This window comes from Abrus precatorius, unplaced genomic scaffold (genome assembly GCF_003935025.1).
Source record: "Abrus precatorius isolate BTA unplaced genomic scaffold, Abrus_2018 Scaffold10, whole genome shotgun sequence".
NCBI classification, from domain to species: domain Eukaryota; kingdom Viridiplantae; phylum Streptophyta; class Magnoliopsida; order Fabales; family Fabaceae; genus Abrus; species Abrus precatorius.
The window spans coordinates 1,088,740-1,105,283 of record NW_020874292.1 but is presented as its reverse complement, the minus strand read 5'-3'; the positions used below and the strand labels follow the sequence as shown (position 1 = coordinate 1,105,283).

Below are 16,544 nucleotides of genomic sequence, written 5' to 3'. Positions count from 1 at the left end.
ATATATATATATATATATATATATAAAGACTAATCTTCTCGCACTAGAATAAATCTAAAATTTACATTTGATCTAAACCTTTTATTTAATTTATAAATAAAATATTATAATTTATTATTTATGAAAGACTGAGATCGAATATAAAATTTTTTAAATTTATATTAATATGAAAAAATTATTTTCTATATATAAATAATCAAGATTGAAAGTTTGTTAGTAGTGACGACTTTTGTCTATTTCTTTTTACCATAGCTATTTAAATAAAATTTAACGACTTAGTCTCATATTATAATAATCAAGTATTTTTATTTAAATTATTATTTTTATATATATTTATATTTAAATTATCTTTCTAATGTTCTAAAAAATATTATTCATTATCTTAATGGTTAAGATAGTACATAAAAAAAAAATATGATAGCTTGTTTTGTGAATTATTTTATTTTAGTACTTATTATATTAATACATGACAAGTTAGAAAAATAATTTTTATATTTTATTTTTATTACTTGGATAATTTATTTAAATTATTACATATATTTTAAATTTTTAGATCATTAGATATATTTTAAAAAACAAATTAAGATTTATGAATTAATAATATTAATTTTTATATATTTATTATTTAATTTTTATAAAAATTTACCAATTTTATAATTAAATTTAAGTTAAAGAAATGTTGATTTGGTAAAACATAACGTGTGACTTGAAAGATATGAAACTTTTACATTTGTCATTTTTTTTTCTAGTACATGAATTAGGTATTTTTATCTCATCTGATTCATTTTACAAGTATCTAATTTTATTTGTTTTTACTTGCTTTACTCTTTTTACTTCATTTTATTTTTTTTAGTACATTTTTTAAAAATATAGAAAAAATGTTTAATTTGATTTTTTTATTGATATTAAAATTTATGTTTGATTATATTTTTATTTTATATTTTCAATTCTATCTTTATTTTAAAATATTTTTATTTAATTTAAAATAATATAAAATAAAATATATAATAATTGTAAAAAATACTTTAAAAGATATGTTTTAATAACTAATACTTGAATCTCTTTATGCAACAAAATTAATATTTGATCTTTAGCGTACAAAATTTATTAAAAATTAAATTATAGATATTATAACTTTTAAAACTTGTTATAACAACTTTAGTTAATTTGAGAAAAAGGTGATATGAGATTAATTTATTTTTATTTTTTATATTCATGCATAGGGTATTCATTATAATTAAAAGTTGACTTAATTATGTTTTTGCTGTCAACTTTTCTTCATCAAGTGCTAGCAAACTAAAAATCAGCTTTGCATTGACACATGACATATCACATCATTTATTTTATAATATTTTATAAATTAAAATAGATATTTGTAAAAGTTTCTAAATACATGTAAAAAGGTCTGTCTTCTACTCCCCTTCATCTTCTTTCTGCCCACCTCACACATAACTCTAACCCCATCCCTTTCTTCTACACCTCCTTTTCTTTACACCACTCATCCCCTCCCTTCATCTCACCCTCAATCCACACCAACACCCCTTCTTCTTTACCTCACCTACTCCCAATCCTTTCCCTTACCCCACTCCTTTCCTTTACCCTATCCACTCCACCTCTTTCTAAATATATATTTTATAATTATGTTATATTTTATTAAACTCTTTAAAATGGTTACAAATATACACTTTATGATTGAATAAAATTTTAACCAAATTCTACTTGTTATTGGAAATAAGTGAGACATTAAAATATGATAAGTTTCAAATCCCATCAACATATTGTGCCGTCGAGAGTGAAAGAATTATGAAGTGCAAAGAAGTATTTGTAATATAAGGATGAGATTGGAGTTGAGAATGAGTTTGGGTCTGCAGTTAAGAATGAAAGTTTGGTCGAGTGAGAGAGAAAGGGGAAGAACTATTGGAAAGTTGGGGTTGGGGTTGGGGGTGGACGGGTTGCAAGGAAGGAGGGGGAGTAAGGGTGAAGGTGAGGGTGAAAGTGGAGGTAGAAGTTGGGATTGAAGGATGAAGAATGTGCTTAAGTATATTTTTGTAAATATTTATTTTAAATAATAAAATATTATAAAATAAATAACATATTATAATGTGACAATGTTAAACTAACTTTCTATTTCAGCTCAGTATTTAACCAAGGAAATTAACACCAGAAATTCAATCTTAACTTTTTAACTTAAGACAAAATCTTAATAAATTTTTTTTATAAAAACTTATTACAAAATATACTAACTTTACAAGAAACAAAAATATAATTAAGCTTTAAAAATTCTATCACTAACTTATTACTAAGTCATATAAAATACTATTTTATAACTTTTAAAATTTGTTATATCAATTTTAACTAATTCAAATAGAATAAAATCATTTTATTTTTGTCGTTATATTCATACGTAGCATACTTATTATAATTAAAAGTTTCATACAATGTCATAGTCGATATCATCACGTTAACTTATTGTTAAATTGTATAAAATACTATCTTACTTTAGTCATCGTGTGTGTATAGTATCACTTAGTATATCTTAAAAAATTATTTTAATATATATATATATATATATTTAAAGTTAATTTCAAGATTATTTGAAAAAAATTATTCACTTTGATAAATGTATGCATTTTTCTATCTCTATTTCTCTATATATATATATTAAAAAAATTTATTAATTACTAAAATAAAATAATTTATTTTTACTAAAAGTGTTAGGGTATATTGATCGATCAACCATAATTTAATTATTGAGTAATGATATCTACAATAAATTATTATAACATTTTTTATAATAAATTTTGTTTTCTCTCTATCCATCATATAACCTATTTTATTTATATTTTTGCTTAAATTATATTTTTTTTCGTAAAAATATTATAAGAATATCATTAATCTTAAATTATTTTATATTCTGTTACAGTAACTAATAAATACTATATTTAATAAATAAGAAAACATAATTACGCCATAGTTAGCAATAAAAATCGACTTATATATCTCTAGACTACCAAATGCTTTGTTGGTCCATGCTTATTTCCAAAGTACCCTTTTTCAGTGACCTTTTCAAAAACAAATTTGTTCCTATTCTTCTTTGTTCATGCTGTTTTTTGTGAGCAAAGTATGTGCTTGAGGGTAGCTTTAGTTGGGAGAATGAAATTCGGATATAAACTCTTGATTCAACATCGTGACGGCTTGATTTGATTTTTTGATAAAAATTCCAGTGTTGCCTTGCACATAGACGTTCCATCCATAATTGAATAATAAATGTTTGACTATGCACCCTTTTTCTTCCATGGCAGACTATGTACCCTTATTGGACTTCCAGTATTGCCCACGCAAATCAGGCACTCTTCCAATTGGTTAGCCCTATATTTAATTTATTTATATTTAAATTAATATATACATATTATTATTATTTTATTTCTATTTTTATTTTTTTTATTTCTATTTCTATTTTACTTAAATATGTTCCTTTTAACGTTTTCATATTTAGTTAACCAGTTTTTATTTGACCGTTTGTTTTGTTTCTATAGTATATATGTCAGTATCAAAGCCCCCATAGCCACACTTGGAATTGTATATGAAAGTTTCTAACGTCAGAGCTTTGAAGAAGTAAACAAGAGGTACCTTTCATTTTCGCCTAATGAATACTTGGAATATTATCAGGATTAGCTTTTTACTTAAATATCGTAATCCTGGTTTTGTAGTAGCTCAAGCTTTAGAAATAAATGTTAGGTGAATGTGTAGTGGCTGCTAGTGCCAAGCAAATTAAAGCTTCTTATTAAAAAATTCAGTGTACGCAACACGTTAAAAACAAAATTTCTTTATCTCATCAATTGTTAGGAAATTTAATAACTTGTACATCCATAAATTAATATTATATATAATTTTTTATTTGCTCTGTTGTAATTTTTTAATACAAGTATCTCGAAAATACATTCTAAAATAAAAATTTAAAAAGAACAACTTTTAGTTTTTTTTTTTATCAACGGAACTTTTTTCATTAATAAGTGCAGTGAGTTGACATACAAATTTGATCACGAGCTAATTCATTGTTGAATAGACTTAGGCAACACATTCAAATCGCGTGTTTGTCTGGCTAACTCTTCTATGTTTTCTAAAATTAAAAAAAAGAGAGATTTTAGTTTTAAAAAATGTTTTTTTTAATTTTGTAAATGAAAATATATCTTTCTTTTGTAATTTGTAAATGAAAACGCTCTCTTTCTTAGTTGTTAGTCTCTATTTTACGATGCAGTGATCAATTAAACTCGAATTTTGGATAATGGTAGGCTTATAGAGAAGAGAATATTTTTTTAATGGTTATCACTTAAAAATCTCTTTTCTGCTCTTTTAATTATAAAATATAAGGAGTTTTAAAGATAAAAAATTATCTAATAAGCAAGAATAGAAAAGTTGAGGGAAAATTATTTTATATTTTAAAATGTTTTCATTTGTAGTTTATAATTTCAAATAAAACAATGTCTTTAATAATAAATTAATCAATAGAATTAATATGGGCAAACGGATTTTAACGATAATGACATAATAAAATATTTACATAAATTTAAGTATCGATTCAGATAAATTTAAAATTTTGAAGTATGAATTTACAAAAATTCAAATAAAAGGTGATTCATCAAAAAATAATTTGTTCCTGTGGTATATGTCAAAATATTTTTAAATAAGGTCTTAATATTATAAGAATTAATTTCATCATATTATAAATATTTCGATTTAAATAAAACTGTTCGTAACACAAAATGTCTGTGATTTAAATAAGAAAAGATAAAGATAAATTCAATGCAATGCAATTTTTCCTTAACAATGCGTATACTCAGGTGACAGAATGCAGTGTATTAGGTTCTGCTTATTGAATGATTCAGTAAGAACCAAAGATAGAACAACTATCAACATTGCATATGGTGTACTGATGAATTATGGTCAAGGTTTGTTAAAAGAATGTATCATAGTCAACAAATACTAACATAAATTTAATCAACGTCGCAGTGAATGATTACCAAGATCACGACGTAATATTTAAAAAATAAATGTTTACATTGATGTTAACAAGATCGAATATTTTAATAAGTAAATGAAAAGAAAAGAAAACAATCTGTTTCTTCCGTGTGAGGCCTTAGCTTATATAAATAAGATGCTACATTGGAACCTGTGAAGCAGCTAAACGGATAGAGTTCAAAATGGCGGGTGGGGGTTTCGCCATTGATGCACCAGCCAAAGGCTTTGATGGCAAGATAACACTCTCAGTTGTCATCACTTGCATAGTTGCTGCATCCGGTGGCCTAATTTTTGGATATGACATCGGTGTTTCAGGTGTTTTTTTTTTTTTACTTGTTAATTTGTTTTCTTACAAAAAATTTTCCTCTTTTTCTTTTTTGTAATTCAAACTATTTATAAGTTTCTGATAATTTTCCAGCGTACATTAATCTTTGGTCAATATGAATAAGCTTGCATACAGATTTTAACATAACTTTTTACAATGAAAATTTAATTTATTGAATTACAACAGTGATACGGATAAGCAAAGATCCCCTTACCGATTCCACGGAATCTAACAACAATGAGCATTCGCATTTATTTTAACTTTTATGTTTTTGCTATCACTTAAGTTTAACAGTATTTGTTCTTAAAATATTTGTGTAAAAAAATATTGACAAAATTTAAAGTTAATATTAAATATTTTAAAGTGATAAAATTTCATTAAACAATAAATATTAAATATATAATAAATATTCTTTAAAATAGATAATTATTATTCTTTATTAATTAAAAATCAGTTAAAACTGGTGTTAATAAAAGTTTAAAAACAAAATCTATCGGGGAAACAGATGGTTTATTTGTGGCCCGTCAAAGCGTCAATTTATTACCTACCAAAGACAAACCTAGCATTGAAAAAGTAATTTGCATAATTTTATACTTTTTATATTTATTTTTTATCATACTTTTTTTCTATCTCTCATTATTTCATCTATTTTACTCTCCTAAATAATAAAGTATAAAAATAATATTTTTCCTAAAAAAGAAAGTTATACCATGACAAATGGAAATGGTCACACGAAGTCAAAAGTGTTGGATTTATGATTTGCACATAGTAATTAGCGTCATGCTCGGTGCGCTAGTTCTGTTTAGCGCTTGCATTTCAAAGTTGCAATCAATTATAGTTATATGTGAGGGCTATTTTACGTATTTATAAATAGATTTTTTTTTTATAGAAAAAGCACATATTCATAATTTTAAAATTACAACTAGAATAAATAATTTTTTAAAATAAATTTTATTGTTATTATTTACTTGTAATAATCTTTTAAGAGCTAAATTTAACATTTTCCATTTTTAGTTTGCGATCTAATAAAAATAAAAATTAATTTATATAGAATTGAAGGTGAAAATTGTTATCCTCTTTTATTTTTTAATAAAAATGTAATGAAATTCCAGGAGGTGTGACAACGATGGTACCGTTTCTTGAGAAATTTTTTCCATCAATACTGAGAAAGGCAGCTGGTGATGTAAATGTGAACATGTACTGTGTGTATGACAGTCAAGTGTTGACGTTATTCACGTCTTCTCTGTACCTTGCTGGGTTAGTCTCATCTCTTGCAGCTAGTCGAGTCACCACCGCGTTGGGTCGGAGAAACACTATCATTTTGGGTGGGGCCATCTTTCTCGCCGGCGGTGCCATTAATGGAGGTGCTGAAAATATTGTTATGCTCATTTTGGGCCGTATTCTTCTCGGCTTTGGGGTCGGCTTCACTTACCAAGTGAGTCAACTTATACATCATATATAAAATAAAAAGAATACAATTTTTAAAATTTAAAATTTTAATTAAAAAAAGTCACTTACCATAATGAGTACTATAACAACTCATAATAAATACTTCACTTTAAGATAGTTCATAAAAATGCTCTAATTTAGAATAGTTCAAAATTGACCAACATTTAATATATAGAGGTTGTAGGTTGATGAGCTTTTTTAACAAGCATAACTTGATATCCATTTTGAATAATTATAATTAACGAAAGTATAAATATGAAACATATCTTTTGATGCTGATATAATGAATATTTATCTATTTGTGAAATTGGGATCGGGTAGAACAAGATTGTTGAGACTTTGATTATATATTGAAACTACTTGATTCGTTGTAAAATAATAATAATTTTAGGGTATGTATACAAATTTAAAAATCATTATCTTTAAATTTTGAGAGATATATTAGATTATACAACTTTTATACTTTATTGATATTTTTATTTTATTTATGAATATATTGAAAGATAAAATAAAATGAAAAATTAATAATTAATCATTCTAAGATTTGGTAAACATAAATAAAATAACATTTAACAACAATTACCTTGAAATTAAAGCTTGCACTAGACAAAAAAAAAGGTTTTGAAATTAAGAAAGTCAAATCTATAATAATAAAAAAAAGAGTATGCATGTTCTCCTTGTTAAATTTAATAGAACAGATGATTCACACTTTAAATTGTATACACTTAAAAAAGAAAGAAATAAAATATTAATAACTGTAACGTAAAAGAAAGAAAAAAAATGAAAACAAATATATAATAAACATATGTGCCATAATCAATATTTTTCATTTCATTCGATTGATTTAAAATGAAAAATTACAAATTAAGAAATCAAATTATTTTATTAAAATTACTTGAAATCTTTTTTATTTACCCTTTACTTATTTTGTCTTTCTTTAGCCGTAAGTAATGCAAATAATTTATATATTGTAATTAAAATTTGCATATAAGTAAAAAATTAATACAAAGTAATTGATATTATCTTAAATTTGAATATTATCAGATAAGAAAGATTTTTTGGATACAGATAAATAAGAACATACTTAATATTTTATTAACTATGTGCGGTGTTACAATTGAAAAAGGCTGCACCGTTGTACCTTTCTGAAGTGGCTCCACCCAAATGGCGAGGCGCATTCAACACAGGCTTTACATTCTTCCTAGGAGTTGGCGTAGTCGTTGCAGGGTGCATAAATTATGCTACAGCCAAGCGCACATGGGGTTGGCGACTCTCTCTTGGCCTTGCAGTAGCGCCTGCAGCAGTGATGATACTTGGTTCCTTTCTTATATCTGACACGCCTAGTAGCTTGGTTGAACGTGGCAAGATTGACCAAGCCAGAAATGCCTTGCGTAAAGCTAGAGGATCCTCCATCGATGTGGAACCAGAGTTGGAAGAACTCATTAGGTGGTCACAAATTGCTAAATCTATAAAGCAAGAGCCCTTCATGGCAATATTTGAGAGGCAATATCGACCGCAATTGGTGATGGCAATTGCCATCCCTTTTTTTCAGCAGCTTACGGGAATTAATATCGTTGCTTTTTATTCACCTAATCTCTTTCGGTCTGTGGGTTTAGGAAGTGATGCAGCTTTGCTTTCCACCATTATACTTGGAGTAGTCAACCTTTCTTCTAACCTCGTCTCCTCTTCTTTTGTTGATCGATTTGGTCGAAGGTTCTTGTTCATAACTGGTGGCATTCTCATGGTTGTTTGTCAGGTATTTAGCAAAGTAAATCAACTATTTAGAATTCAAGAGTGATAGCAACACATTTTTTTTAAAATATTAACATTAGTTTTTAATACTAATTTTAATCATATAAAATTAATATGATTTTCATTTTAAAAAATAGTATTTATTACATAAAAATATAAAAAATAAATATTTTTAATAAAAATGTATTAATTACTTAAGAAAATTATTGCTAACAAAATCATGCACTCTTTCTTTCTTCTTCTTCTTCTTATTATTATTATTAAGTGAAATCCATAGGCTTCTCATTAAATAACAAGAGTTCTGTGATCACAAAAATTAAATGTAACAGTGAATATTGTGTGTCAGTATTTCTCTTTAAAATTGTTTACCCTACTTCTGATACACATGTGTATCACTAATAATCATAAGTTGTGTAACCATTTTGAAGATTGCGGTGTCGGTTTTACTTGCTGTGGTGACCGGCGTTCATGGTACAAAGGACGTATCAAAGGGTAACGCTGTGCTGGTATTGGTGCTACTGTGCTTATATTCTGCAGGTTTTGGTTTTTCATGGGGGCCTCTAGCCGTGCTAGTTCCAAGTGAAATTTTCCCCTTAAAAATCAGAAACACTGGGCAAAGCATAGCTGTTGCGGTGCAGCTCCTAATACTATTTGTGCTGTCCCAAACATTTTTGTCAATGCTATGCCACTTTAAGTTTGGCGCCTTCTTGTTCTACGCGTTTTGGATTGCAGTGATGACCGTCTTCATAATATTTTTCTTGCCCGAGACCAAAGGAATTCCCTTAGAATCAATGTACACCATATGGGGCAAACATTGGTTTTGGCGACGGTTTGTTAAAGAAGTAGAAGAGCAAGATAATCTTCCATGAACTAAATATCACTTTAAGTTCTGTTGTTTGTAAGTTGAATGTAAAAATTGTTGACACTATCCTTCTTACAGCTTCAATGTTTTGTGTGTACCTATGAATTAAACTCTTCTACAATAAATCTTAAATATACTGGATGATAAATTAAAAATAATTTCCATTAAAAATATTATTTAGATATTTCTATCAAAACTTTTCGTATAGTTTTAGCATGGTTTAAATAATTTTTATTTATTAATGTTTTAACTAGAACTTTAATTAACAAAACTCTTATTTTAAGGCATTGGTCCAGTGCAAGAGTATTAATTATTAGTTTGTATTAAGTTTTCAATCGTGCAAATATTGAAGAGTCAATGCAATGGATTTTGTTAAATCAAAGGGAAAAATAATGGTCCAATTTTTATAATTTTATAAATATATTATGAGTTGTATTAACCTTAATCCTTAAGGCTAAAAATAAGTAGTTAACAATAGTAAAATTTTATTACAAAGAGATATATTTATATATTTTTATAGAAAAATATTTCTTATATTTTTATAACTTTAATATAATAAATGTACATTTTTTTTATAATTTTTTATTTATGAATGCTTAAATTCAATTTTAAAGACTGATATTAACAAAACTCATATATTATTAATTTACATGCTCATAAAGAATTAATTAATTTAACTAAATAAATAAAACATATAAATAACATAACTTTAAGAGAATTTTTTTTCAAAAATATGAAACTAATTAATTTCAAGGTACAATTAGTTAAAGCTTGAGATGTAAAAGGATTTTTAACATAAAAATTAAAAATAATTAATTTGAGTAAGTTGAGATATGGAAAAAAATTTGAAAATTAATTAATAATTTAAAATAAAAAATATTAATAATAATGATGTCAAGTGTCTTAAAAAGAAGCAAAATATATCAGATATTGGTCCTACTTGGATTAACTTTAAAAAAGTTCTGATAAGCGAAAAAAAGGTTAGTATAAAAATTAAATAATATTTCTCTTAAAAATTAGAAATATTTTATACTTTTGTGTTTTTTGAGAAATTTTTTAAAAATATTTAATTTTTTAAAATTTTAAAAAAATAAAGTGTGTTTAATTTATAAAAAAATATTTATTATTTATATTAATTTTTTATTTTTATTTTTCTAAAAATTCACTCAAACTATACCAAGTTATCATACATGGAAATTAAAATTGATAATAATTGATAAAATCATATATGTAACTATTTAAGAGAGACAAAGAAATTCTCATACAATATTCAAAATTAAAGATGAGAGAAAAACTGAGAACTATTATATAAGATATTGTTTATAAAGCAGAAAAAATATATAATTATGTCCCTCTAAATATACAGAAATACTCTTTTTAATTTTTTATAAAAAATAAATTGGAATATTTTTTTGTCTTACGTATAAAAATTATATAATATATTTAAGATGTATTAATTATTTAATTATTTTTATACCTTTTATTTATTATTAAATGTATATTTACGAAACAATAATTACACTAATTATATTATTTAATATTATAATTATTTTTGAATAAAATATATATTCATAAAAAATATAATTGAATTAATTATTTTGCTTGATTATAGTAATTTTGTCTTTTATTTTTTATAAATACTATGGGAGAGAGTATATACTAGTAATGTTGTTCTTCTTTTCAATATAAAGTTTTTCTTTTAATATATATATATATATATATATATATATATATAAGAAATAGGGCTGAAAAATAAATTAATAAAAAACAAAACGATTTTGCATTGGTTTGATTGAAAAATGTAAAAAAATAAATCTTTGTAAAATAAATATAAAATAATGCGAGTAATTTACTACTTTATACAACTTAAATGATAAGAGTAAAAAGAGAAGAAATAACCCGGGAGGAGTTAATCTTGATGGTTGCGTTTTTCTCTTCACCGTTTCCTCCCACACAAATAGTCAATAGTCGAACAGATTGAACAAAGGGATTGAATAATAAATGTTTGACAATGAATGTACAATCTTTCTTTCTTTATGGCAGACTATGTCCACTTATGTTGGACTTCCACTACTGCCCACGCAAATCTGCCACTCTTCTTATTGGTTAGCTCTATACTCAGCTAACCACTTTTTCTTTGACCGCTCGTTTTGTATCATAGTCATAGCCCGCACTCTTGGAATAATTTATAGTGAGTAATGCTCTTTGCTACTGCCAGGACATTAAAGCTCCTTATTCGAATAATTAAATGTGTTAAGAATTTCAAAATAAAAATATTTATTATCTCAAAATTATTATAATATATTTCATATTTTTTAATATGTCTATTCAAACACCTACACAAAATTATAGTATGCGACCAATTAATTTTTAAGAGTTATTTTTAAAACAATTATTATATTTAATTTTAAGCATTTAAATATAATAAAAGTATGCGACCAATTGATTAAGTACTGTGAGTAGACCCACCATTTTGATGCCTTGCTAATTCATTTGTTTGAATAGACTTGTATAGATAAAGAATTCAAACCATGTGCCTTTCTGGGGTCTTTTTTTTTATGAACAAGCTCTTTCTATTTTAAATGTAAGCATTATTTTTTTTCTTAATTGTTGGTCTTCCTTTTAAGATGCCTTTTGTTTTACATTGACTCAACTTTACGTTAAGAAAGACATTTTTTTAATAAATTTTGTGCATAAGTAACGGTTGATCGTTAATTAATGGTTTTCTGTAAAGTGCGTGACAAGAACTCAAATTTTAAAGTAACATAATTTTATTTAAAATTTTTCATTGATATTTAAAAATTTTAAATCAAATAAATCTTTAATAATAAATTAATCAACCATAATAGTTTGGGTTAACGGATTCTAAAGATAATAACGTATTAAAATATGATTCAATAACAATTTAATATTATATTAGTGTTCGTTAGTTCATATAATTTTTTAATAAAAATTAAATTGTTAGTAAAGATATTATAAATTTACAATAACATTATACTAACAAGTAATTTTATTAGTTAAAATATTAATATGTATTGTCAATACATTAAATGTTACTACAATTTATTATTTATTAATATAAACTTTCAAAGTCCATGCTAATATTTTTTTATTGGACAAAGACTACACTTATAATAATGGCTATCTCAATAAATGATAATTTTTGTTTATTAGTAAATGATAGTGTTTGTTGCGTATTTATATAAATTTGAAGATATTGAGGTTAATTTAAAATTTTGTTGCTTGAATTTACAAAAACTGAAATAAAAATGATTTTCCTATATTTATTTTTCATATAGTACAAGCTAAACTACTCTTAAGTAAAGTTTGGATGTTGGAAGAAGTAGTTTCATCATGCTGTAAATATTTTAACTCAAATAAAATTGTTTTTCTTTCAAAATAGTATGATCTAAAGAATATAAAAGAAGATTTGACATATTTCTTCCTTAATAATGTACATATTATAAGGTAACGAAATGAAGTGTTGAGCTGCGACTTAATAAATGATCTTTGTAAGAACCAAGTGTAGAATAATTATCACATTGCTGACTGCATATGCTGTACTGATGTATTAATTCTAGTCAAGGTTAGTTGAAAGAATATATGTATCATAGTCAACAACTACTAAAATAAATCTAATGCTGTTGTGAATGATTGCCAATGTAAACAATAATGTAGATAATGACATTTTTTTTATCAGAAAATAACTCCATCGTTTTGTTCTGTGTGGGGCCGTAGCTTAGAAATTATTAGATCCCACTACTTATTGTTATGTGGGTCTCTGCATAGGGTTAGTTGAAATATATAAGTAGCGAACCTGCTAGTTGGAACCTGTGAAGCAGATCAACGGAAAAAGTTCAAAATGGCCGGTGGGGGATTCGCCGTTGATGCACCAACAAAAGGCTTTGATGGCAAGATAACAATCTCAGTTATCATGACGTGCATCGTTGCTGCGTCGAGTGGACTTATTTTTGGATATGACGTCGGAGTTTCAGGTTTTTATCCCTTTGTTATTGTGTTTCCTTACAATTTCTTTTCCTCCTTTTTGTTCTTCTTATATACTATCGACCTGTTAATAATCCCTTTCTAAAGCATCTAACAAGAGATGTTTGCTTTCAAAAAGGGTCTGGTTAAAGCGTTCAACGATGATTTTGCTTTTGTGCATAAAAATCAAGAACAGGCTAGAGCTACATCAATAATATAGTAGAAATTCCCTGATGCAGCTTATAAATGATGTTAACAGTAATATGTGTTCTCTGACACTTCTTAATATATTTTTATTATTAAATAAACTGTATTTGTTTTCATCAAATATTAAATAAGGTTCAAATAAATTTAATTAACGATAAAACGTTAAAAATATATCATACCAAATAAGAACATCCATATTTGCCTAATAAGAACATGCTTCCGTAACATACCAAATATCAGGGGGTAAAATGTCTATCTCGCATAGCAATGGCAAATGCCAAAAATGCTTCTTTTCGTGATTTCGAAGTAGTAACTAGAGTCTTACCACTGGGTGACGCTAGTTCTAATTGCATTTCAAAGTTACAATGATCTTTAATGGTATAATTCTATTATTTGAATAGTCATAATTAATATTTATATAATTATTTTATTATTTATTTAATTTTTTTATATAACAATAAATAAATAACTCAACCAAATTGAAAATTTGTTCAAAGAAACATTATCATGAATTGTACAATACACCCTTTTATGTTTGTGATTTAATGAGAAATCAAATAATTTATATAGAATTGAAGTTGAAAATTGTCACCCTTTTTATTTTTCCTAATTAAAATGTCATGAAATTGCAGGAGGTGTGACAACGATGATACCGTTTCTAAAGAAATTTTTTCCGTCAATACTGAGAAAGGCAGCTGGTGCCGAAGTAAACATGTATTGCGTGTATGACAGTCAAGTGTTGACGTTGTTCACGTCTTCTCTGTACCTTGCTGGGTTAGTCTCATCTCTTGCAGCTAGTCGAGTCACGATGGCGTTGGGTCGGAGAAACACCATCATGTTGGGTGGTGCCATCTTTCTCGTCGGTGGTGCAATTAATGGAGGAGCTGAAAATATTGCTATGCTCATCTTGGGCCGTATCCTTCTCGGCCTTGGGGTCGGCTTCACTAATCAAGTGAGTCAACATATACAGACCTATGGTCCAATATATATACACGAAAAAAATTAAACATAATAAAAATATAACAAATATTTATTTATTAAAAATTTTAAACATTTAATAATATCAATTTTTTGTAATATTTTGAATTATATAATTTAAAATATAAATTTTAAAAATTGCTATCAAAACTTTTTTACAACACTCTTTCATATTAATAGTTAAAAATTATTAATAATTATATGAATTTTATTTTTAAAAAATTATTCTCGTTCATTATTTTAATTAATAAATAAAAATATATTAATTTTTTTTCACTTAACAAATTTTATCTAAATTTTTATTGTGTACAATTTAAAACAAATTAAGAAAAAATATTACATATAATTAAAATTAAAAAATTCTTATAAAATTCAGAATGGGACAAAATTAGGTAGATTTGATAATTGAATGCACTACAAATACTATTATATTATTCAATTTTTCAACACATCTTTAACGGTATATAATAAAAATTTATGTATAATTACTTTTTTATTAAAAATGACTGTATATATTATATTATTAAAAATTGACATTAAAAAGTGTGTATTATTTGATAATTAACGGTGTTATTTTACAATTGAAAAAGGCTGCACCACTGTACCTGTCTGAAATCGCTCCACCAAAATGGCGAGGTGCATTCAATACAGGCTTCCAATTTTTCTTAGGAGTGGGTGTAGTTGCGGCAGGGTGCATTAATTATGGTACTGCAAAGCACAGTTGGGGCTGGCGACTTTCGCTTGGGCTTGCGGTGGTGCCTGCAGCAGTAATGACCGTTGGTGCGTTCCTTATATCCGACACACCAAGCAGCTTGGTTGAACGTGGGAAATTTGACGAAGCCAGAATTGCCTTGCGCAAAATTAGAGGATCCTCCGTCGATGTTGAACCCGAGTTGGAAGAACTCATTAGTTGGTCACAAGTTTCTAAATCTATTGACCAAGAGCCCTTCATGACCATATTTGAGAGGCAATATCGCCCTCACTTGGTCATGGCCTTTTTTATCCCCTTTTTCCAGCAACTTACGGGGATCAACATTGTCGCATTCTATTCACCTAACCTCTTTCAGTCTGTGGGTTTAGGAAATGACGCAGCTTTACTTTCTACCATTATACTTGGAGTTGTTAACCTGCTTTCTATTCTCATATCCACTTCTTTTGTTGATCGTTTTGGTCGAAGATTCTTGTTCATAACCGGTGGCATTCTCATGTTTGCCTGTCAGGTAATCAATATTAATAAAAATAACGTTAATAAAATCGTTATAATGCAATTAATTGTAAAGTTTCACCCCCTTTTTAATTACTCCCGTTTGTTATTTAGTTTGATATTTATTATTAATCATGCTTTGAATACACGTGACCAGTACAGATAATGACAATTTGTGTTACTGTTTTGAAGATTGCGGTCTCTGTCTTACTAGCAATGGTGACCGGGATTCATGGTACGAAGGAGATATCGAAAGGTAACGCGATTTTGGTGTTGGTGCTACTCTGTTTCTACGCTGCAGGTTTTGGTTGGTCATGGGGCCCTCTCACCTGGCTAATTCCCAGTGAAATTTTCCCCTTAAAAATCAGAACCACTGGGCAAAGCATAGCAGTTGGGGTGCAATTCATAACACTGTTTGCGTTGTCCCAAACATTCTTGACAATGCTTTGCCACTTTAAGTTTGGCGCCTTCTTGTTCTATGCGATTTGGATTGGAGTGATGACCATCTTTGTTATATTTTTCTTACCCGAGACCAAAGGAATTCCTTTAGAATCAATGTACGTCATATGGGGCAAACACTGGTTTTGGCGGCGGTTTGTTAAAGGAGTAGATGACCAAGCTAATCTTCCATGAACTGAATATCAATTTAGGTTTGTTGCTTGTTAGTTGAGTGTGAAAATTATTAGCAATGTCCTTACATCTAGATGTTTTGTGTGTACGTATAACTAAAAACTCTACCACAATAAAGGCTTGTTTGATCATAT

The 16,544-nt window shown here is 26.8% G+C and overlaps 2 protein-coding genes across 2 annotated transcripts; both read left to right on the top strand.

The window, feature by feature from the left end:
• Positions 1-5,201: 5,201 nt before the first annotated feature.
• On the top strand, positions 5,202-9,414 carry LOC113872807 (sugar transport protein 5-like). Its single transcript, XM_027510639.1, has 4 exons — positions 5,202-5,334; positions 6,457-6,779; positions 7,920-8,549; positions 8,974-9,414. The coding sequence occupies exons 1-4, from the start codon at positions 5,202-5,204 to the stop codon at positions 9,412-9,414; spliced, it is 1,527 nt and encodes a 508-aa protein (XP_027366440.1).
• A 3,843-nt stretch (positions 9,415-13,257) lies between these two features.
• LOC113872798 (sugar transport protein 5-like) lies at positions 13,258-16,544 on the top strand. The gene is made up of 4 exons (XM_027510627.1): positions 13,258-13,402; positions 14,231-14,550; positions 15,167-15,796; positions 15,973-16,544. The coding sequence occupies exons 1-4, from the start codon at positions 13,270-13,272 to the stop codon at positions 16,411-16,413; spliced, it is 1,524 nt and encodes a 507-aa protein (XP_027366428.1). The 5' UTR covers positions 13,258-13,269; the 3' UTR covers positions 16,414-16,544.